At 36.4% G+C, this 25,379-nt stretch overlaps 2 protein-coding genes across 4 annotated transcripts in view; both read left to right on the top strand.

The window, feature by feature from the left end:
- Nucleotides 1–24,666, top strand: part of BTBD8 (BTB domain containing 8) — a 122,592-nt gene extending 97,926 nt beyond the window's left edge. For 2 of the 3 annotated variants that reach the window (XM_047872146.1, XM_047872147.1), the window contains exons 16-18: nt 505–644; nt 2,941–5,259; nt 6,549–7,412. In XM_047872146.1, coding sequence (XP_047728102.1) covers nt 505–644; nt 2,941–5,259; nt 6,549–7,015 — 2,926 coding nt within the window. In that variant the 3' untranslated portion in view covers nt 7,016–7,412. Of the gene's footprint in view, nt 1–504; nt 645–2,940; nt 5,260–6,548; nt 7,413–24,655 lie in introns of those variants that run through there. The other variant, XR_007154974.1, reaches the window with a different exon arrangement.
- CC1H1orf146 (chromosome C1 C1orf146 homolog) overlaps nt 5,236–25,379 on the top strand; it is a 95,374-nt gene continuing 75,230 nt past the window's right edge. Inside the window, exon 1 of the mRNA XM_047872155.1 lies at nt 5,236–5,259. The gene's annotated coding sequence lies outside the window, so the exon portion shown is untranslated. The remainder of the gene's footprint in view (nt 5,260–25,379) is intronic.

Genomic DNA, 25,379 nt, shown 5'->3' with positions numbered 1-25,379 from the left:
AAATAGTATATTTACACAGAATGACTATGGATGCAAAATGATAGATTACATTTGTGGCACTTGATTATGCATTGCTTTATCATACTTAACCCACAAGCTTATGAACTTAAAGACTTATGAACATATGATTTTTTGATTTTTAGAACAAAAGATACATTTTTTAATTTGAGAAAAAATATATTTCATATATGGGTCTTTTGAAAGTTCAAGTGTTGGGGGCATCTGTGTGGCTCAGTCACTTAAGCACCCAACTCTTGATTTTGGCTCAGGTCATGACCTCACAGTTCATGGGTTGCAGCCCTGCATCAGGCTCTGCACTAACAGTGCAAAACAAACCCTGCTTGAGATTCTCTCTCTCTTTCTCTATCTCTCTGCCCTTCCCCTGCTCATGAGCTATCTCTCTCTCAAAATAAATACATCAACTTAAAAAAATAATAAAATAAAAAATGAAAGTTCATGTGTTGGAATCTGAGTGCAATACTGAATGCAAATCATTTTTCTTAGTGCGCTAAAGAAGGTCACTAACAAAGGATATAGTGATCCAGTACCACAGGCAATTTTAAAGAAAAGAGGAAATGGCAGTGGATGTACTACAGCTCAACAGAGAATAAAAAATGCCTCATCTAATCTTGCTAAAACTCAAGGTAAAGCTGAAATAGTCCTGGGTATTACTTCTGTGTTTCAGTTGAATAAGCAGAACTCTGATTTGGAACTTTCACAACAAATAAACAAAATATAACATAGTTTCACTCATTTTATATTTGTGTCATACTATAAAGATGAGATTTTACACTTTACTTTTTGACAAGTATTTTGGTATTACCAGGGTGTGGGTTTGGTTTTTATTGTCTTTTATGAGAAATAATTAAGGGAGTCACTGGTTTATCTGTATTTTTGGTCCTTTTATATATTATGCCCAGGTTTCTTCAGTTTCATTGTTAACTGTAGGAATTCCATGTGCAAAACAGGCACTAATAAGCCCTTTAAATAGTAATGGTGCAGTCTTGAAAGCTGTGATATGTAGGGAAGAAGAATTTTCCCTCCTGTTACCTATTGTTTTGCTATGTTCTAAGAAAGAAAGGATACTGATCAGATTGTATGATTTGCTAAGCTAATAACTGATTTTAAAAATTAATTTGTTTTGGGGTGCCTTGGTGGCTCAGTTGGTTGAGCACCCTGCTCTTGATATCAACTTAGGTCATGATCTCGGGGTTGTGAGTACAAGCCCTGCACTGGGCTCTGCAGTGGGCATGAAACCTACTTTAAAAAAAAAATTAAGGGACGCCTGGGTGGCTCAGTCGGTTGGGCGTCCGACTTCAGCTCAGGTCATGATCTCGCAGTCCGTGAGTTTGAGCCCCGCGTCAAGCTCTGTGCTGACAGCTCAGAGCCTGGAGCCTGTTTCAGATTCTGTGTCTCCCTCTCTCTCTGACCCTCCCTCATTCATGCTCTGTCTCTCTCTGTCTCAAAAATAAATAAACATTAAAAAAAATTAATTTGCTTTATGTATTAAGCATTCATGTAGATAAGAGCTTGTAAAAGCCTAAAAACAATTTTGAGCTAGATAATTAATACTGAAAGTAAATTTAAAAATAAACTGGAGATGGGAATGCAAGCTGGTGCAGCCACTCTGGAAAGCAGTATGGAGGTTCCTCAAAAAACTGAAAGTAGAACTACCCTACGACCCAGCAATTGCACTACTAGGCATTTATCCATGGGATACGGGTGTGCTGTTTTGAAGGGACACATGCACCCCCATGTTTATAGCAGCATTATCAACAATAGCCAAAGTATGGAAAGAGCCCAAATGTCCATCAGTGGATGGATAGATAAAGAAAAAGAATGAAATCTTTCTGTTTGCAACTATGTGGATGGAACTGGAGGGTATTACGCTAAGTGAAATTAGTCAGAGAAAGACGAAAATCATAATGACTTCACTCATATGAGGACTTTAAGAGACAAAACAGATGAACATAAGGGAAGGGAAACAAAAATAATATAAAACAGGGAGGGGGACAAAACAGAAGAGACTCATAAATATGGAGAACAAACTAAGGGTTACAGGAGGGATTCTGGGAGGGGGGGTGGGCTAAATGGGTAAAGGGCACTAAGGAATCTACTCCTGAAATCATTGTTGCACTATATGCTAACTAATTTGGATGTAAATTTAAAAAAATAAAAAATAAAATAAATAAATAAATAAAAATGCATTTGAGCTGCCTAAATAAATAAATAAATAAACCAGAGAAAAATTATTCATGTTCTAGTAATAACTAAAAATTACACATTTAAAAAGATTTGGCAGTTCTGTTTGGTAGATTTAAATGTTGAAAATGTCATCACTAGGACTTAACCAGTGTAAACAAATGGATCTCCAAATTAACCCTTTCTCTCCAGTTACCAATTTTAGTTGCCACTGCACAGCTAAGTTGTTAACCCAAATGATCTATAATAATCATGATCTTGCTGTGAGAAGTAAATTAATTTTGTTTGTGTTTGATGGAAAAAACTGCAGTAATTTAAACATTTCTATTTTATATTTAGCTTGATTCTTCTTTCAGCTGTGTGGAACACAAGTCTTTTTTTCCCCAAAAAACTTCAAGGGGAAGACCCTTCCTGCTCTTTTAATATAAGAAAATCAAGTTTTTCCACCCTCATATATTTATGCAAGTCCAGTTCTGACATGAGGATCAAGGCTCTTGAGGAAGAGAGATCCTATTTAAATAATTTTGCTAAGAGGCTGGACTATTCCTCCTGTATTTGTAATAAAAAATATTTTATTTTTTATTTTATCATGTTACTCCTAATCTTTTATTGTCCATTGTCATAGATATTTCATCATTTCATTGTTAATTTTATTTTTTCTAAAGTATTTTAAAAACAAGTATTGCATTTTATTCACAAGTTGGAAGTGTATTATATATTTTTAATTTTTTTTCTTAGGATCTCAAGGAGAGTCACCAACTTCAGTAAAATCTTCAGTCTCTTCAAGGCAGTCTGATGAAAATGTGACAAAATTGGACCACAGTACAACTACAGATAAACAAACACCTAAGAAAAAAATTGTCAAGCAAGGACACACACCTTTGCCTAAGGTTAATGCAAAAATAGTGGCAATGCCTAAAAACTTAAATCAGTCTAAGAAAGGTGAAGCTTTGAATAATAAAGATGCAAAACAGAAAATGCTTCCTGGACAGATTACATTGAAAACTCAGCCTTCTTCTCAAAGACCTTTAAAAAGTGAAACATGTGTTGTCCAAAAAAGCATGCTTCATGATGTACATGATAGTAAAAACAAGGACAATATTTCTGAACAGAAGCCTCATGAACCGCTAATTAATCTCACATTAGAAATCAGCAGTACAGAAGCATTCCGGTCATCATGCATACCTGACCCACAAAAGCCATTAAACAATCAAGGGAAAGAGAAATTAGAATGCCAAAGTATTTCAGATTTGGAAAAATCAAAATGTGAACTGGAATCAAAACAGATGTGTTCAGATAAAAGTGAAACAAAATTTTCCAGCAAAGAAACACATCAGCACAAGACAGCTAAAATATATTGTCATTCTGATGCGAGTGATAATGTAGATCCAAAATTTTATAACACCACTGCCCTAAAATCCACGATTTCAGATCCCAGTGTAAACTCCCTGAACTCTCATCCAGTTTGTGATTTAGACTCTGCAGATGCAGAGCAAAGGCATTCAGTATCAGATAGAGAGAAGCAAGAAGTGAGAAAAGATACAAACAAAAAATTAAACATTAAATGTGACAAAGATGTTTTACCGTGTGTTCCTGAAAGGACAAATGGTACCTTAAATTCTGTCCAAGATGACAGGAAATCTAAAATTCTTGTTGAAGAACAGACAGTTCCTAGTCACTTGTCTGATGACTCTGCTATGAGTGAAATCAAACATGCTACAGCAGACTCAGATATTTCCTCCAAGTCTGTTTTGGAACAAATATCAGGAAAAACTTCTCCTAAAGATATGGAAACAACAGAAACTCCAGAGAGCCACGAAACTCCAGAAGTTCCATTCATGAGTCATTGGAATTTGAGTACCAGTGGTATGCATCAGAGAGAGAGTCCTGAATCTGACACTGGCAGTGCTACCACATCCTCTGATGACATAAAGCCCAGATCTGAAGACTATGATGCTGGAGGGTCTCAGGATGATGACGGGTCCAATGACAGAGGTATTTCTAAATGTGGCACAATGTTGTGCCATGATTTTCTTGGGAGAAGTAGCAGTGATACCAGTACTCCTGAAGAATTAAAAATATACGATAGTAACTTAAGAATTGAAGTGAAAATGAAAAAGCAAAGTAGTAATGATCTTTTCCAAATTAATTCAACAAGCGATGATGAGATTCCTAGGAAAAGGCCAGAAATTTGGTCTAGATCTACAGTAGTCTACCCTAGGGAAAAAGAAAATGTTCTACGAGGCAGTGTCCAGTTTGCTCAGGAAGTAGATCAGGTTTCTTCCTCGGCAGATGAAACAGAAGATGAAAGATCCGAAGCTGAAAATGTTGGAGAAAATTTCTCTACATCTAACTCAGCTCCTCAGCAGTTTCAGGGAATAATTAATTTAGCTTTTGAAGATGCAACAGAAAATGAAAGTCACGAGTTTTCTGCAACTAAAAATTTTAAAAGATCCGTTTTACTTTCAGTAGATGAATGTGAAGAACTAGGATCTGATGAAGGGGAAGTCCATACTCCTTTTCAGCCTTCTGTAGATTCTCTGTCACCTTCTGATGTTTTTGATGGCATTTCTCATGAACATCATGGAAGGACCTGCTATTCCAGGTACTCACAAGGAAGTGAAGGTAGTATTTCAGAATGTAAACAAGATAAAGGCAATAGCGTATATAAAAACGAAAGCTCTCTCTTGGGTCGCAGTAGTACTGACTCATTGAGAAGAGATAAACAGAGTACTTCAGCCACAGGAAAAAAGTACACAGTAGATGTCCTGTCCAAAGGAGATAGACAGCTTCTTCCAGAAGATAGAAAGGTAAATTGCAGAAGCGATGTGGATAATGACTTTCAGCAACGCAGCAAACTCTCAGATAGTGATATAAAATCTCAAGAAAGACCATGTCATTTGGAGCTTCATCAAAGAGAACCCAATTCTGACATACCAAAGAACAGCTCTACAAAATTTCTGGACTCCTGTCGGAGTCAACTTCTGCCTCAGGAAGGTCAAGTAAAAGAGAACCATTCTACAGCTACCAAAAGAGCTAATATTGCTTTATCTGCAGGTAATGTACAGAAATAGAAATGCTAAATACATAAGAAAATGAGTTTATAGAATTTTAACTTGGATGTAGCCCTGAGTGTTGTATTTTATTTAGACAGAGTAATTACTTAAGCAACAGATTCAAATTTCAAATGAAAACCTACATTTCTTAATAATATGAAATTAGCTAGTTACTCTTTATTGTTCACTTAAAATCTTAGTGTGGAATTAAGATCTAGTAAAAATTTGATTATTAGAGCTAATCTATTAAGAGATTTTACATGAAAGAATAAAGAGAAAAACTTAGTTTGCTATTATTTAGTTATTTATGTCTAATTTAACATAGAATTCTTGACTATTAGAAATTTTATTATACATTGAATATGATTTATGGACTATGCTAGTATATATCTAAGAGGGCTGTGCAATAATTATAGTAATATGTAACTAAAAGCACTGAACTATTTTAACTAGATTAATTATTATAATTTATATACATTTTACAGAGATTAAGACTTTCAGGATCACTATACTTCTAAAAGTTTCAAGTAAAAAGATAAATTTCCTAAAAGAGATTATATTTAGAAGCAATGATAATATATGAAAAAAGCCCAGGCTTATTTCATATGTATAGATGATTTCCTGTCTAGTTGTTTTGTGTGTTTGTCTTCCTTATTATAGTAATTTGAACTGATGACTCACATTTAAAATATGCAATAGTGGCTGACAGAGTAGCTATTATATATCAGAACTAAGAAAAATACTGATCAATAGCCCTTGTTCAGCAAAATCATAACAATAGGGAGGGAACTCTTTAAAGTTGTACTTTTTTGTTTGTCCTTGCTTGCATCCTCCTTTGCATGTGCAATATACAAATAAGGCTTTAGATAAAATGTATTTATTCCCCTTTTGGAACTGACTTACCTTAAAAGTCACCATCAAATGACCATGTCTTTTTTTCTCTTTACGTTTCTATTGTAGTGAATTAGACACATGTGCACATTCTATGTTTATGTTTAAGTAATTTTTGTTGTTTTTTTTTGTATCAGAAGTTTCAAATTAAAGTATGGAGAATTATTGTTAGTTGCCTATGTTGATTTTGCTGCTAAACATCCTTCAATTGTTTTATTTTTTTTTAATTTAGAAAAAGAAATGCCTCAGTAATCCTGTCAATTTTGTATAAATGTTATTTTTCCCATTCTATGTTTTTTTGGACTATAACTATTATATTGTTTTATTATTGTTCTACAAAATCTGAGGGGTACCAACATGTGCAATTTTTACATTGTATAGTATTATGAATTATTTCAGGATACATAGATGATTGTGACACACTGGCACAAACCTACATGTATGACCATCGGCCTTCAAAAACCCTCTCTCCAATATATGAGATGGATGTAGTAGAAGCATTTGAGCAGAAAATGGAATCAGAAACACATGTTACAGACATGGATTTTGAAGATGATCAGCACTTTGCAGAACAAGATTGGACACTCTTAAAGCAACTGCTGTCTGAACAGGATTCAAACTTAAATATTACGAATTCTGTTCCTGAAGACTTAAATTTAGCACAGTATCTAATCAATCAGACATTACTTTTAGCACGAGACAGCTCAAAACCTCAGGGTAAAGCACATGTTGACACTTTGAACAGATGGAGTGAACTAACCTCTCCACTTGATTCCTCAGCAAGTATCACCATGGCTAGTTTTTCCTCTGAAGATTGTTCACCCCAAGGGGAATGGACAATTCTAGAACTGGAAACTCAGCATTAACAGTATTAACACTTTGGAAAATTTTTAACAATGCCCCCCCTTTATTTTTGATGCTTATATCCTAATAATAATTGCGTTAGCCAGAGATAGACTGTCCTTAATAATGAAGGAGTCTTTCTAATTTATTAAGGTAACATAGTTTGTTTATTAATATGATATCACATGTAGAAAAAAGATGGTTTTCTAAAATTTTTGAGCATGTTTTATTAATTATTAGAGAAATTAGTGGACTTACAACGAGCCCTTCAGTTGTCCTTTCCTAACTGATCATTTGTTCACTTGTTTATAATTCAAGAATTTAAAATGTGAATGCACAAGTAGACCAGTCCATTTACTTTTTGCTCTGCATATGGTAACAGTAATTTAACAATAAAAAACCTATTGTGCTTGTGTTCAATTTATGTAGAGTTAATCAGTGAGTAACATTCAAACTCAGGTTTGTGTGATTGACCCTGACAGGTGAATATTAGAAAAACCCTTCATTTTCCCAACAGTGCAGATCCAGGAAATTGTGAAGTACATGTACCTCAAATTTCAATCACATTGTTACTAAAACCGAGAAATGGAATCCCTTGTAACTCTTTTTGAGGTATATCCAAAAAGAGATATCTGCCCTCGTTCAAAAGATGTGGGGAAACTGTCCATTTGTTTTACCTAGATAGACTTTCTTTATAGTTAATCGCTCTTCATTTTCCATTCCACTTAGAGATATTTTGGGACTGTCCCAGCAATAAACGTGCACTAAATATTAATTTTAAAATGGGTACATGAGGGGGACGCCTGCTTGGCTCAGTCGGTTTAGTGTCCAACTCTTGATTTCAGCTCAGGTCATGATCTCACAGTTTGTGAGGCCTTTGTTGGGATCTGTGCATGAGTGAAGAGCCTGCTTGGGATTCTGTCTCTCCCTCTCTGCCCCTCCCCCACTCTGTCTCTCTCTTCTCTCTCAAAATAAATAAACTTAAGGGCGCCTGGGTGGCTCAGTTGGTTAAACGGCCGACTTTGGCTCAGGTCATGATCTCGCGGTCCGTGAGTTCGAGCCCCGTGTCGGGCTCTGTGCTGACAGCTCAGAGCCCGGAGCCTGTTTCAGATTCTGTGTCTCCCTCTCTCTGACCCTCCCCCGTTCATGCTCTGTCTCTCTCTGTCTCAAAAATAAATAAACGTTAAAAAAAATTTTTTTTAATAAATAAATAAACTTAAAAAAAATAAAACAGGTACACGAGGCAATTGAGTACTGAATTAAACTGCATGTGTGCGTATATGGGCACATACACGCATGTATGTTTTCTCCACATGTCTATATATTCTAGATTCTTACTTCCTTGATTAGATTGTCTTTCAGTCTGTAATTCTGGTAGCAAGGCAAAGATAAAAATATCTTCTACAAAATGGTACTGGAGAATGAACACTTGGATACCTACTTGATATTAGTAGACACTGCCTTTAGGATGATGAAATTTAGTAGAGTTAACTTCTCTCAAAGCTATGTAACTAACTCATAATTTCTCTATAATATGTCAAAAGTAGGAAAAACTTAGTTTTTGTTTCTAATTCCTTTTCTAAATAATGGTTTTCAAAAAATTATTAAACATAGAGTGAATGTATCGAATATCAACAATCATATGAATGCACAGTCATTTGTTATTCTTATATAATAACATGATTATGTTAACGTTAGCCACTAACCTGTTATACCATAAATTTGCTATGCCTTTTTAAACTACGCAAGTTCTGCAGGAGGCACTCATTCATTCCAACAGTCAAGAAATAGGCATTGGTTCTATGCACTGAGGTACAAAGATAAATAGGGTTCGATTCCTGCTCCCCACCCAAAAAAAAGAGAGTTCAGTTTCTAGTGAGGAGAAAAACCATGTAAGAGAAAGGTTAAAATATAGTAGTATTATAAGAACGTTGTATTTTCAAGCTGGATGAGAATTTAGAGATTAGTCTAATCCCTTCAGATTCAAAAAAGGACTCTGAAGTCCAGAGGAATTAAAAGATTGCCCAAGGTCCCACAGCTAATTTGTGGCTACAATCTAATATTCCTTAATTTTAATTTGATGTTATTTCTGCCACACAACATAGTCATTTGATTTTTATCATAAAACCTGAGAGGATGTATATCTATACGTAGTTTGTAATATAAAGAAGTAATGTATGATAGAGTCAGAAACCATGCAGATTCCCAAGACATTGTTATTTTCCTTTTTTTCAAATGAGAAATTACTTTTATGTGTTATTTTTAATAAATGCCTCAGAAGTTCAACAATTTATAAATGAAACTTCTTTCTAAGTTATAAGGTCTTTAAAACTTTGTTCTTAAACTACTAGACATTAAAAAGCCATTCAATTTCATGTCACATCTGCAAATAGGTAATAGGGAAGGCATTTTGCTTAAGTAATGACCTCTTAGGTAATTTCAGGACATGTGTGTTTTCTTATCATGCTCTTTTGTGTATGATATCTCTACCAGTCTGTTTACTGTGGGACTCTTCGGGCTAGTACTTCATGATTTAACAAACACAAAGCGAAAAATGATGCTAACATTTATTTAGCTCCTATTATATGTTAGATATCATGCTAAGTGTTTTAAATATGCACTAACACATTTAATTCTCACAGCAGTTCTATGAGATTTGTCTTATCATCTTTATTTTTCACATGAAGAAACTGATATAGAGTCCTTACTCTGGATTAACTACCCTAATGGAAGAAACTAAAAGAGAAATAATACACTATACTATTGTTATATACATACATACATTATATACATACATTATTACATATATACATACATTATATACATTATATACATACATTGTATTGTATACATACATACATATTGTATACATTATATACATACATATACATATATATATATACATACATACATTATATACATACAATAACAGTTGTATATGGTCAGAGTTGTGTGAGCCTAGAGGGAGAAGCCATGAACACAACAGCTTGTGAGGAAGAGATTAGAGAAAGCTTCTTAGAGCAACTAATATTCCGTGACTCCTTCAGAATTTCTATAAAGGGCTTAGTGACTGCAATCTAGTTGGAAGTGTAGGCCAGGGGACTTAGCTTGAAGCTGCACTTGTATAGAAAGTACTTCGCTTGTACTTAGATTGTATGTTATATATTGATAAAAATAGGTATGTTCTTAAAGGATGCCTTTGTACATAGTTGGAAATTGCAAAAAGTCCCAATTGTCCATGCCAAAAAAAAGAAAATCTTATTTTTATTTTGATTTGGCTTGCTTTGGAGGACTGGTAAAGATTATGTAAACAATTTAAAGCCCCTTTATACCATCTCTTGGAGCAATCAAGTAACCAGATGCTGGCTTTCAAGGATGAGTAAGAATTTGCTTGGTGATAGGGCATTCTGAACACAACAGTGCATTAAGGAATGGTGACCATGATGTGTGTTGAGGATGGGGAGGAAGAGTGATAGGAAAGGCTGAGCTGGAGTTAGATTCTTAAAGTTATTAAAAAAACTATGCTATTGTGTTTGATTAGTCCAAACCCTGGATTTAGTAGACATTATGTCTCCTTCCATGGTGCATTCCTTTATTTACTTATTTTTATAACAACGATTTCTTTTTTTTTTTTTCCTTCAAGTTTATTTGAGAGAGAGAGACAGAGAAAGAGAGAATCCCAACCAGGCTCAGCACTGTCAGCTTGGATCCAGATGTGGGGCTCTAACGCATGAAGAGTGAAATCATGACCTGAACTGAAATCAAGAGTCAGATGCTTAACCACTGAGCCACCCAGGCACCCCGTTTTATTTATTTTTGACTCTAAATAGAAAAGCTTTCCATGTTTTGAGGAAATAACCACCTACAATCACAATGGGTAGTTATCAACGTTTTTTAAGGAGTTAGGCAACAAAGCCAGGTGTGTTTCAGGAAGATAACTGTCAGCACTAGTGAAGACGGCCTGGTTTGGAGAAGTGCCCAAATCCCAGGTTGCAATTAAAATAGTTTTGTCAACCTTAGAAATGAGGAACGGAGGAGGATTTGGTAACAAAGACATTACAGATTGTGGCTATAGAACTTGGTAGATAATTAAGATGGTGGAAGAAGATGGAAAGGAATTTTATAATTGCTATCAAAAATAGCATTTATTCCACAAATATTTGAGGGCCTACGATATTCCGAGAACTATGCTAGTGCTGAGGATAAAAAGATGAATAGCATAGTATCTGTCCTAGAGCATCTCAGTTTAGTGAGGGAGAGATTGAACAAAAATTATGAAATTGTAATGTTAAATGTCATAATAAGGTTCTGTATAAAGTGTAGTCAGTGCATAAAGGAAAGGGAAATAATGGGAAGATAATTGGATAGGCTCCTGTACTATTTTAGGATTAGTGGGAGTTCACAAGGCAAAAGAAGAGGCATACTCTTGGCAGAAAGAGTTGAGAGGCAATGGGAAATTCTGGTTGTTCCATATGGCTGTAGAGAAGGGAACAGATGGTAAGGACACGGGATAAAGTTGGATGGGGATGTAGAGTCCAGGGAGTAACACAATCAGATTTGCACTTTAGAAAGATCACTCTGGAAGCAGTATGTAGAATGGAAGGGAGCAGGTGACAAGGCAGGAAGACCAGTGATGAGTATTACAGTAACCAAGGCTTGAACAAGAGCAATGGCTGTGGAGATAGAGAGGTGTGGACATATTTGAGAGATTTAAGATGTGGGTTGGAAAAACTTAGTGACTGACATGGGGATGAGAGGAGGGAGTCATCTTAAAAGACTCAGGTCTCTGACTGGGGTGCCTGGGTAGTTAGTTGATGATGTCATTAGCCAAAAACTGAAGTAATCTTAGGATGAGTTTAATTTTGGACATACTGAGTTTGATCTGCCTGTGGGACATTCAAAGGGCTGAGGACAAAACACTGTGGAATAGGAAAAAGAAAAGCCTGAGAAGGAGACTGAAAAGGAATATTCTGAAGTAAAAGAATTAGGAGGCTAAGATGAAGAGGAGAGAGTGGTGAATGTATAATCTCACTACTAACCAGAGAAGGGCAAATCAAGGCAAGTCATTCTATTTTTACTGATCAAACTGAAAGGATTTTTTAAAAAATTCAGTGTTAGCAAGAGAATGATAAATTTGGGATAATCATATGTTGCTACAGGAATATAAATTACCTTTCCTGTAAGTAATTAGGCGATCTATATCATGAATGTTTATAACTTCCTATCTGAACCTAGTCCTTTCCCTTTTAGGGCTCTCCCATTAAGAATAAGAACCTGAGGGGCGCCTGGGTGGCTCAGTTGGTTGAGCCTCCAACTTCGGCTCAGGTCATGATCTCCTGGTCTGTGAGTTCAAGCCCCGCGTTGGGCTCTGTGCTGACAGCTCAGAGCCTGGAGCCTGCTTCTGATTCTGTGTCTCCTCTCTCTGCCCCTCCACCACTTGTGCTCTCTCTCAAAAACTAAATAAACATAAAAAAAATTTTTTTTAAAGAATAAGAATCTGAGACCTAGATACAGTAGTGAAAATTGAAAACTAGCTAAATGTTAACAGTAGTGGAAGGCTAAATAAATTATGGTACATCTATAACACATTATGCAATGATTACAATTGTTTGCAAAACATCTGTTTAATGCCAAGGGAAGATGCTCAAAAGAAAAAACCCAGGATATATATTTATAATATCCCAGTTTTCCATACTTATAGGTATATGGAAAAAGGGACTGGAAGGAAATAAGTAAAAATTTTAATGGTGGTTATGGTTAAGTGATACTGATTATTTTTACCTTTTAACTCATATATTTTCCATGTGTTCTACAAAGCACAGAAAAATAAGTAGGTTTGTTTGTTTGTTTTGGGGTAAGTAATAGTTAACAGTGTTGCTGTTTGCAATGTCAAGGTGCACACCTAGACTAGTTCATTATATTTGGACATTATGATTTTACTGGTAGCTTTTGTCCGTTGGTGTTTTTTAGAGTAGTAGGAAGGGCAGAAATGTGAGCAGAAGGTAAAGAAGTAAAACTTATTCTTTCAAGGAAGCTGACTAAAATGAAGACAGTGGTAGTTTGTTTTTAAGATAGAAGTAACTTAAGCACTTTGAAACTAAGAAGCTGGGAATAATGAATTAGGACCATCAAGGAAGAGGCAGGAGGCAGTGGGATCAAGCACAAAGGGTGCTGACACAGGGCACTTCAAAGAACCTCGGGTATTTAATATAACTGAAGCACTGAATTCATGTGGTACAGCAGTGGAAAATAAAGCTGGAAAAGTACAGGCAAGCCAAAACACGAAGAACCCTGTAAGCCATGCTAAGGACTATAAGCAAGCCAGTTAGGCAAAAATATTTAAATTTTGTTTAAAAGGCAAATACATTATAGGACCTTTATTAAGATTACTTTAGCTGTATAGTGTGAAAATATTTTGGGACAAGAAGAGACTGGAGAAAGGAAGACCTGTAAGGGGGTCATTGGAACAATTAAAGAAAAAAAATGAGGCCCAAGCTTAGGAAGTAATAGCAAGGATAGAAATGAGAGGATGGATTTGAGAGATAACTGGAGGCAGAATGAACAAAATGTGGTTGCCAAGTGAGAGTAAAGACTTGGGAAAAGGGATAAAACTGATTCCCTCCCCATATTCCATAATTCTAACAAGTAAAATAATGGAAGGCTGATGGTTCCTGATTAGAAAAAAGATAATGTCAGGGGCACCTGGGTGGCCCAGTCAGTTAAGCATCTGACTTTGGCTCAGGTCTTGATCTCATTGTTTGTGAGTTCAAGCCCCACGTCAGGCTCTGTGCTGACAGCTCAGAGCCTGGAGCTGGCTTTAGATTCTGTCTCCCTCTCTGCCTCTCCCCTGTTCAGGTTCTGTCTCTGTCTCAAATAAACACACACACATACGCACAAAATGTTCAATTTTGACATGTTGCATTTGAGATACAACTGAGACACAATATAATGTCTTTGAAAATTCAGAAACCCAACAAACTATGACCTTTCTACTCCTACCCCATCTTCTGCTAGTTTGGGGGGGATTTGGGCAGGTGGAAGTGGGAACTTGGTTTGGCTTAGTTTAATGATCTATTGCTAGATTAGAATTACTTATACACTCTTCTCCAGTGATATTTATATTATTTTCATATTGTAAATTATTTTTTTTAATTTTTTTAATGTTTATTTTTTAGAGAGAAAGAGAGAGAGAGAGCAGGGGACGGGCACAGAGAGAGGGGAGACAGAGAATCCAAAGCAGGCTCCAGGCTCCGAGCTGTCAGCACAGAGCCCGATGCAGGGCTCAAACCCACGAACTGCGAGATCATGACCTGAGTTGAAGTTGGACGCTTACCCGACTGAGCCACCAAGAATTTATTGTAAATTCTTATACCAAGAGTACTTTGAATCTGGCTTAGTTAGATATGAGAAGTATACATTTCTATCATGTTAATAAGGCATGAGTTACTTTTAGTGTCCATGATCCATTTTTCATAGAGTGGTTCCTTAACCACTTCCAAATTTAGCCAACATTAGCATAAGAATTTTAATTCTGAGAATTTCAATTCAATTCTGATTCTACATATATATATATATATATATATATATATGTGTGTGTGTGTGTGTGTGTGTGTATGTGTATATATATTTATATATCCCAACCAATTAAGTAATTTCCAAATCAGCAAAATACTAAGAAAAATACCTTCACACAATGACATATTTTTCCCTAAAAGAGTTTTCATATAAAATGTACTGAAGTTTATCCCTTTTCTTCCCATTTAAGCTCAATTTTAGCCTGGCAAGAGAATTATGTAAAAAATTGAAATAGAAATATACCTACTTTTTTTTTTTAATTTTTTTTTCAACGTTTATTTATTTTTTGGGACAGAGAGAGACAGAGCATGAACGGGGGAGAGGCAGAGAGAGAGGGAGACATAGAATCGGAAACAGGCTCCAGGCTCTGAGCCATCAGCCCAGAGTCTGACACGGGGCTGGAACTCACGGACCGCGAGATTGTGACCTGGCTGAAGTGGGACGCTTAACCGACTGCGCCACCCAGGCGCCCCCCTACATTTTTTGAATGTTTACTTACTTATTTTTGAGAGAGAACACAAACGGGAAGAGGCAGAGAGGGAGACACAGAATCTTAAGCAGGCTCCGAGCTGTCAGCACAGAGCCGACAAGGGGCTCAAACCCACGAAGTGTGAGATCATGACCTGAGTTGAAATCAGATGCTCAACCGACTGAGCCACCCACACACCCTGAATTTATATCTACATTTAAACTATTACGTGTTTAGGAAAGAAGATCCCTAACATCCTTACAAAATTATCCTTTTACTTAGACCCATGCAACTCTCAAAACATGCATAATCTACTTTAAAGTCAAGAAGGTAAATAAAGTACTTTCTTATAGTTTCTGATTTAGAGTGAATTATAAAGAACAATACTCAAGTTTAAGAAGTTAGAAAAACAATTTCAAATAGAATCCAAAAGAAAGGAATTAATACAAACAATAGTGGAACTTAATTAGAAATCAGAGAGGGGTGCCTGGGTAGTTCAGTCGGTTAAGTGCCTGACTCTTGATTTTGGTGCAGGCATGATCTCACGGTTTGTGAGGCTCCATGCCAACAGAGCTGAGCCTCTTGGGATTTCTCTCTCCCTCTCTCTCTCTGCCCCTCCCCAGCTCACACATGCACGCTCTCTTCTCTCAAAATAAACTTAAAAAGAAATCAGAGAAAGAGTTGAAACTGACAAGTCTAAGAGCTGATTCTTTAAAAACACACACTAGCTTAATGGAGAGAAAAGCATAAATACACAATATTAGAGATGAAATGACATAAAATGATAAAGCACTGTTTTGTACAACTACATACAAAAGAGTTGAAAACCTGGATGAAATGGACGACTTCTAGAGAAATCTAAATTACAAAAATAGGCTTAAAAAGAGAAAATATATGCCTTGGAAGAAACTGAAGAAACATTCAGAATCTTTCATTTTGGAATATGGAGAAAAAAGAAAAGCCCTCAGATGCAATTAAAGAAGCTGCCATAGTGTGATCACCAAAAGCTGACTAAAGATAGCATAAATCAGAAAATTATGGAATGATATCACTTATAATAATGAATGCAAAATTCCTAAAAGGTTCAGAAATATAGAATATGTGGAAATTTATTTAAGTAATGCAAGATGATTTAATGTTGGGAAACCTATTCATATAGTACATCCATATTAATAGATTAAATATAGAAAAATAATATCATTGTCTCCATAGGTACCAATAATTTGAAACAATGAAACCAAGAGTACTATAAGAAAACATACATAGGGTTTTCATATAATCTTTTCTTTTTTAAATAACAACTTTTTTTTTTTTTTTTAAGAGAGAGCATGTAAGCAGGGGAGAGGAACAGAGGGAGAGAGAATCTTAAGCAGGCTCCACTCATCTTGGAACCTGACATGGGGCTCAATCCCATGACCCTGGGATCATGACCTGAACCTAAATCAAGAGTCAGATGCTTAACTGACTGAGCCACTGAGGCACCCTTAATATAATCTTGAAATAAGAAAGCACATGAACCTCAAAAATACGAAATTCTGGAAAAATTTAAGATTGATAATTTGGCTATTTAAAATTTAGAACTAGGGGCGCCTGAGTGGCTCAGTCGGTTAAGCGTCCAACTTCGGCTCAGGTCATGATCTCACAGTTTGTGAGTTCGAGTCCCATGTCAGGCTCTGTGCTTACAGCTCAGAGCCTGGGGCCTGCTTCAGATTCTGTGTCTCCCCCTCTCTCTGACCCTCTCCTGCTTGCTCTCTCAAAAATAAATACACATTAAAAAATAAATAAATAAAATTTAGAACTAATATATGCCCAAAATACTACAGACAGAATGAAAAGCAAAACATAAAAGTGGGGGGAAATTTTTTCATTTTAAGAAAAATTAAAATGCAAACAGCTGGTAAACAATGAAAAGATGTTTGGGCACCTGGGCGGCTCAGTTGGTTAAGCCTCTGACTTTGGCCTCATGATCTGAGGGTCATGATCTCACTCACAGTTTGTGGGTTTGAGCCTCACATCAGGCTCTGTGCTAACAGTGGAGAGCCTGCTTCAGATTCTCTCCCTCTCTCTCTCAGCCCCTCCCCTGCTTGTGCATGCATGTGCTTTTATCTCAAAAATAAATGAATAAACTTAAAAAAAAAAAAAAAGATGTTTAACCAGACTCATGATTAAGAAGCATAGAGAGCCACCTGGATGGTTCATTAGGTTAAGCGTCTGATTCTTGATTTCAGCTCAGGTCACGATCTCATGGTCATGTGATCAAGCCCACGTTGGGCTCTGTGCTGGGTGTAAAGCTTGCTTAACATTCTCTCTCCTTCTCCCTCTGCCCTTCTCCTGAACTCACTCACTCTCTCTCTCTCAAAAATAAACAAATAAATGAAAGCACTAGAAAACCATAAAAGGTTTTTGAAAATATAAATAGGTTCAGTAACATATTTAATAAGTTAGAATATTATAAGTAAAATAAGTGAATATCCACTAACCCGTTTTAATTACAAATTACAAATGAAAACAAATTAGATGCTTAAAAAATTATTGGAACTAATTGGATTCAATTAACTAGTTGAAATACATGAAAGTAGAAAAATAATTCCAAGTATTACTATACTATACAAGTTTAAATTATTGATCAAATCAGATAACTGACTGGAATTCAATTTCAACTTAATTGTGAAAATCAAGCTAGAATTCTGGGAAGATTACATTAAATTCAATTCAAGAACAGAGTGTGGGATGATTGTGCTTTTCATAGTCAATGAGATAAGAAAATCTAAAAATTACTAAGGAGGAAATGAAAATATTTTGGGCTGTCATATGTAGCACAAATACCTGAGTCAATTTATATTACCACACAGATTTATTTGTACCATGTCATTGTCAAGCAGCTATTATTACCATCAGAGATATAACACCCTTATTTGCCTTTTAAATTTTTAAATTTATTTAGAAGCAGGAAAAAATCATAAGTTCATTGGTTAGTTTCATCTTCCATAAATTGTTGCTTAAAAATTACTGATCATTTCAAAACTTACTTGAACATAATGTTGACGTGACATCTTAGAAACAACAATTCAGTCAGTAGGTTCTAAAATTAGTAATACTACTAAATGAAAAATATTACATGTGTAAGAATTCTCAGGGAAAAAAATGTCAGTTTTACCAAGTACATTTTTGTAAAGATGTGACTGACTAGTTACCTGAGTCATCTGTGGGAGTGATGCTTCATTTGTATGTGAAAATAATCTCATTTTCATGTTTCAGTTCCCTTTATTTTAATCACCAATAATATTATATCTTTATTCATTTTGATCAACTGTTTACCCTAAATGAAAAGTTGAAGTATATATAGTTTCTTCCTTTACATAATTTCTATTCCAAATATTTCATAATAGAAAACTAGAGAAGCAATTAGGAGTCATATTTGCAGGAAATTTGACCAAGATTTATATTCTTAATATATAAATACCTTATATATCAATCAGAAGAATGCCTAGCAGAAAACTAGGCAAAAGGTACAAACAAAATTAATTAAAGAAAATAGAAAGGATCAATAAAAATACAGTGAATGATAAAGTGTTTTATATAGTAGTAAAGAGGTACAAAACAAAACATGTTCATCTGCCTAATTGATAAACAAAATTATGAAACCTATGATATCTAGAGTACAGTGACATCGGCATTACATTCATGTATTGTTGGTGTAAGTGTAAATTGGTGCAGACTTTCTGGAAAGCACTTTGGCAATAGGAATATGAGCCATAAAAATCTTTATAATCATTGACTTGGTAATCTCACTTTTAGAAACTTAATGAATAATCAGAAATAGTTGAAAACATACACGTACTCGTATGTATATATTTTTAAAGTCTTGCCATAAAGGAATAAATAAGTTATTTTATTTCAGTATATAGGGATATTAAACCACTAATAAATATTTTATAAGAACATCTGATTTGCAAAATGCTCACAGTAAAATGAAGGAGATATTAGTGTGTGTGTGTGTATATATATGTATATATAGTATAATCCATTTATGATAAAGACTGCTATGATAGTCTCTTGTGTCAGTTCAGCTAGGCTCTAGTACTGAGTAATTTAATCAAACACTAACCTAGGTGTTGCTGTGAGGTATTTTGTAAATGTATTTATCCTCTATAATCACTTGACCAAGTATAAGAGATTATCCTTGATAATGTGACTGGGCCGCATCCAATCAGTTGAAGACCTTACAAGCACAAACTGAAGTTTTCTGGAGAAGAAGAAATTCTGCCTCCAGACTGAAGCATCAACTCATGTCTGAGTTCCCAACCTGATCTACAAATTTCAGACTTGGCAGCCCCCACAATCCTGTGGGTTGATTCCTTAAAATAAATCTCTTACTATGTATCTCCAATTGGTTCTGTGTCTCTGGACAACCTGACTGGTGCAACTACTAATATCCTACCCTAGTATCTATTCTCCTTTTCTTTCCTTGTAGAACCCTGAATTTATAGCTGGGAACTTGGCTACTCGGAATAAATACTACATTTCCCTGCCTTACTTGCAGCTAATTATAACCTTGTGACCAGGTTCTGACCAATGAAATAGAAATAACAGTGTTGAGTAGCACTTTCTAAAAGTTTATCTAAAGAGGTTGGGTTTTCCTTCTCTTCTTCCCTGTCAAGCTGCCTGGAGCATAAATGTGCCATAAGGGTGAGTGCCACACCCTGGTGATAGCAGAGTGGAAAGCTACCAGGAATCTGCATCCCTAAATACCTCATGAAACCACTGTATCAACCCTGGACTACCTACAGACCAACCCTGGACTGCTATTACATGAGGGAAGAGGATTTTGTATATTAGACTTAGCATTTTCAACTACTATTAACTGAATGTTCTCTTCTATGCAGCCAGACCTAATCCTATTTATCATACATATGAATATATAACTAAAGATAACTATACCAATATATTGGTAGTAGTTAGCTCTGGATTTGGGAATGTGTTCTTGTTATACTATTTTTTCTGCTTTTTACATTAGGAATGTATTGGGGTGCCTGTCTGGCTCAGTACATAGAGAATGCAACTCTTGATCTTGGGGTCATGAGTTTGAGCCCCACATTGGATGTAGTGTTTACTTAAGAAAAATGAAATTAAAATATATTAATTACTGGTATACTAAAATTTTTTAATAAAACTTAAAATGGTGGGAATTATTTTTCCTAACAATTTTGATCATAATTGTAGCTATTGTAATTGACACATAAGGTACACATATGTGTAACTAACACATAATTGACACATAAGATGAATCTCATTTTGTGTCTTTAAAAGATAGATGATAAGGGGGCACCTGGGTGGCTCAGTGAGTTAGGTGTCTGACTTTGGCTCAGTTTGTGATCTCACAGTCATGGTTTTGAGCCCTGTATCGGGTTCTGCACTGACAGCTTGGAGCCTGCTTCGAATTCTCTGTCTCCCCCTCTCTCGTTCTCTCTCTGCCCCTCCGCTGCTTATGCTCTCTCTCTCTCTCCCTGTCTCTCAAATCAACATTAAAAAAAAAAAAAAGATGATAGGGGAACACCTGGGTGGTTCAGTCAGTTAAGTGTCTGACTCTTGATTTCAGCTCAGGTCATGATCTCAGCACAGAGCTTGATCGGGATTCTCTCTCTCTCCATCTCCCATGGTCCCACCACTGCACACTACACACCCCCCCCCTTTCTCTTAAAATAAATAAACTTTAAAAAAAAAAAGACAGATGATAGGGACTTCAGGGGAGATGTCAGAGTAGGAGGATCCTAAGCTCACTTTGTCCCATGGATACAACTAGATAACACCCATGTCAGTGTAATTACCCAGAAAATGACCCAAAGACTGGCAGAACCAACTCTCCACAGCCAAATGTAAAGAAGAGGCCACATCAAAGAGGGTAGGAAGGGCAGAGACTCGATCAGGAGCTGAACAGTCCGGTGGGACTATAAGTGGGAGGGAGGGACATAGCAGGTGTGGAGAAGGGAGAAGACTAGATCTCCACACCAGGCACCCCAGTCATGGAGAACCCACATGGAGAAGACAAATTCCCATAACATTTGGCTTTGAAAAACAGAGGGCCTAAGAATCAGTGGGGCTTAACACCTGGAACTTGAAAAATCAGCAGGCTGGGCTCTGGGAGAGCTAGGAGGGTGGAGTCCCCACCTTTAAAGAGATAACACAGCAAAGAGCCACATGGAGATACAGCATAGAAGCAGTAGTTAAAACCTGATGTAGGGGCTCCTGGGTGTCAGTCGGTTAAGTGTCCAACTTGTGGTTTCAGCTCAGGTCATGATCTCACAGTTCGTGGGTTTGAGCCATGCACTGGGCTCTGTGCTGACAGTGCAGAGCCTGCTTGTGATATTCTCTCTCTCTCTCTCTCTCTTTCTCTCTCTCTCTCTCATTCCCTCTCTGCCCCTCCTGCATCTCTCTCTCAAAATAAATATAATTTAAAAAACAAAACACTTGAGGTATACAGGAAGATTCATTTATTAATCACTGAGCATGTGGTGGAGGGGCAGGGATCTTTGGGAACTTTCCCCAAGAACAAAAGAGCTAGTAGGTGCCATTTCCCTCCCCTGCCCCACAGCCTAAATACAAAAACACCTTCAGGAACCAGCACGGAGCCATCACTCTCCACCTAGCTTGCTAACAGCACCCCTTTGCACTTCTGCAGGTCTACTCCCTCCAACCTGGCCAGCCTCAGAGAAGTAGTCCCAAGCAGAGGCAGGTCCCTTGTGGACCTTGCTGGCACAGTGCACCCTGCGTTCATGTGCTCCTACAGACCTGCCCCCTTCAATATGTCTTTGGCAAGAGACCATCCAAAGTGGTGTCATGGGTCTGGCAGTGTATAAGCAGTCCCAACAGGGGCCAGTACCACTCCAAAGTGACTCCTGTCCCAGAGAGAGGGGAAGATAACTACATATACCAGTCCAACTACAGCCCCAGCAGTGTACTGGGGGTAGACCTCAGGTCTGACTGCAGGCCCTGCCCACCTAAAAAAGTTTCACAGGGGACAACACAGGGAAATCACCCTAAAGTTCCATGCTACTGCATCTAGGCAAATACCTAGTCTGACTCAACTCAAGCCCAAGATGGCCCCAGACTGGCCCAATGACAACACAGGAACCAAACCCTGCCCTCAAGAGGCACAGAGAACCAAGGCAGATGACTGGACTGAAGGCACAAGCAGCATGGCAATAACAGCAGGGCACGTGCAACACACACAGAAGACCTCTGAAGCAGCAGATTCTGGTGAACAGGAGATACTGCACTGCAGAGCACTACAGGACCTCTTCTTCATAAACCCAGTATCTTCAAGAACAGGAGACATAGTTGGCTTTCCTAACACATATAAGCAGACACAGAGAATTAGACAAAATGAGAAGACAGAGGAACATGTCTCAAATGAAAGAACAGGACAAAATCACAGCAAGAGACCTAAATGAAACACAGATGAGTAATATATCTGATGGAGACTTCAGTGAGACCATTAGCAAAGAGAGAAAACATAAAACAAACCAATCAGAGATGAAGTACTCAATAAAGGAAATAAACAATAAACTAGATGGAATAAATAGACTAGAGGAAGCACAAGAACAGATCAGTAAACTGGAGGACAGAGTAATGAAAGCAATCAGGCTGAAAAGGAGAGAGGAGAAAATAATAATAATAATAATAATAATAAATGAAATGAGACTTAGGGAACTCAGTAACACCATCAAGCATACTAACATTCTCATTATAGGGATCCCAGAAGAAGAAAAGAGAGAAAAAGGGGTGGAAAATTTATTTGAAGAAATAATGGCTGAAAACTTCCCAAATGTGAGGGAGGAACCAGAAATCCAGATCCAGGAGGCACAAAGAACCCTGAACCAAATCAACCAAGAAGGCCCACACCAATATGTAGTAATGAAAATGGTTAAAAGTGGTTATAAAGAGAGAATTTTAAAAGTAGCAAGAGAAATGAAAACAGTTACATACAAGGAAAACAAAGGCAAAAATAAACTATTGGAACTACATCAAAATAAAAACCTTCTGCACAGCAAAGGAAATAATCAACAAAACTAAGACAACCTATTTAATAGGAGAAGATATTTGAAAATGACATGTCTGATATGTATACAAAATATATAAAGACTTACAAAACTCAATGCCAAAAAAACCCAAAACAATTCAAATTAAAAGTAGGCAGAAGACATGAACAGACATTTCTACAAAGACATACAGATGACCAACAGACACATAAAAAGATGCTCAACAGCACTCATCATCAAGGAAATGCAAATCAAAACCACAATGAGATATCACGCCATACCTGTCAGAATGGATAAAATAAAATAAAAAACATCAGCAACACGTGTTGGCACGGATGTGGGGAACAAGGAATTCTCATGCACTGTAGGTGGGAATGCAAACTGGTGCAGCCACTACGGAAAACATTACAGAAGTTCCTCAAAAACTTAAAAATAGAAATATCACATGATCCAGTGATTTCACTACTGGGTATTTACCCAGAGAAAACAAAAACACTAATTTGAAAAGATATATGGACCCCTATGTTTGTTACAGCATTATTTACAAGAGCCGAGTTATGGAAGCAGTCCAAGTATTGATCAATAGATGAATGGAAAAAGATATGGTGTGTGTGTGTGTGTGTGTGTGTGTGTGTGACTATACACACACACAGTGGAATATTACTCAGCCATAAAAAAAAAGAAATCTTGCCGTTTGCAGCAACATGGATGGATCTAGTAAAGGGTATAATGCTAAATGAAATAAATCAGTCAGAGAAAAACACCATATGATTTCACTCAAGTGTGGAATTTAAGAAACAAAATAAATGTACAAAAAAAAAAAGAGATAAACCAACCAAAAAGCAGGCTCTTAACTAAAGAGAACAAATTGATGTCTACCAAGGACATCAGGAGGAGGAGAGGTGGGTAGGGGGAGAATGAGTGAAATAGGTGAAGGGTATTTAGAGTACACTTATCATGATGAGCACTGAGTAATGTATAGAATTGTTGAATCACTATATTGTACACCTAAAAGCAATATAACAGTATATATTAACTACACTGGATTTAAATTAAAAAAAGATAAATAGGTAAAACATAGATGAGTCTTTAATATTATTAAAAGTTTTTGCACACCAAGTCAAATGAGTTTAAAAGCACAGAACTAACTAAAAAAGGACTCATTCATTTCAACTTATCCTCCTCCAGTCTGGATAGTTTATTCTCTAGGAGTTCTGTAAAGCTGTCTCCCTGGATCTCCCTTCATGTTCAACATGAGGATTCCTTCACTTCTTTCCTCATTAAACTCCCCATTAACTATGTCCCACATCTTCCTCTTTATGTTCTAGTTTTGGTGGAGTACTTCCTCCAAAGGGATCCGTGAGAGGCACAATTTTTAAGAACTTGAAAGCCAGAAAACACCTTTATTCTACCCATGCACTTAGAAGATAGCTTAATTGAATATAACATTCTTGAATGGGAATAATTTTATTTCCAATTTTTGAATATGTTATTTCCAGTGTTGTTGTTAAGTCTGATGCTATTCTGATTCTTGTTTTTTTGTTTGTTTTTGTTTTTGTAAGTAGTCTGAAGAATTTTAGGACTTTCTCTTTGTCCTTGATATTAAAAAATAGTATGACCATGTACCTGACATGGGTATATTTTCATCCATTGTCCTACACATGTGGGAGGCGCTTTCAGTTTGGAAACTCATGTCCTTCCATGGTAGAAAATTTTCTTAGATTATTGATCCAATGATTTTGTCCTCCTCTGTTTTCTCTGTTCTGTCTTTTTGAAACTCCTGTTATTAGATATGGGAACACTAATACCTTTTCCCTCAAATTAATCTCTTTGTCCTTTAGTTCTTGAGGAATTTCCTTAACTTTGTCTCCCAGTCCTTCCATTCAGCTTTGAATTTTCATTATTGCTATTTTATTTTTTATTTTGTTCATTGAAATTTTTCTTAATAGTATTTTCTTCTTGTTCCTTGGATGCAGTATTTTCCTCATCTGAGGGTATAAATTATTTTTTTACAGTTTCATACTCTCTGCACAGTGAGTTTCTCCCAATTTGCTTTTTTCTATTTGTTTTAGTCTCTATTTTTAGAGACTGAAATTAGAGGCATTCTTTGGCTTTTTTCTCATATTTTAGGGACTCAAATATTTTTTGGAAATTATATGCAAGTGAGTTGGGCTTGTTGATGGTAGTCTTCTTGGCAGAATAATCTGATTGGGTCCATTTTTTGTGAAACACCACTGTCAGCATCTTGAGGTCTTTTCATCTAATCTATTTAGATTCCTTATATAATAAAAATCTTCCTATCTC

This window comes from Prionailurus viverrinus, chromosome C1 (genome assembly GCF_022837055.1).
Source record: "Prionailurus viverrinus isolate Anna chromosome C1, UM_Priviv_1.0, whole genome shotgun sequence".
Classification (NCBI taxonomy): domain Eukaryota; kingdom Metazoa; phylum Chordata; class Mammalia; order Carnivora; family Felidae; genus Prionailurus; species Prionailurus viverrinus.
This window is presented reverse-complemented; position numbering and strand designations above follow the sequence as displayed.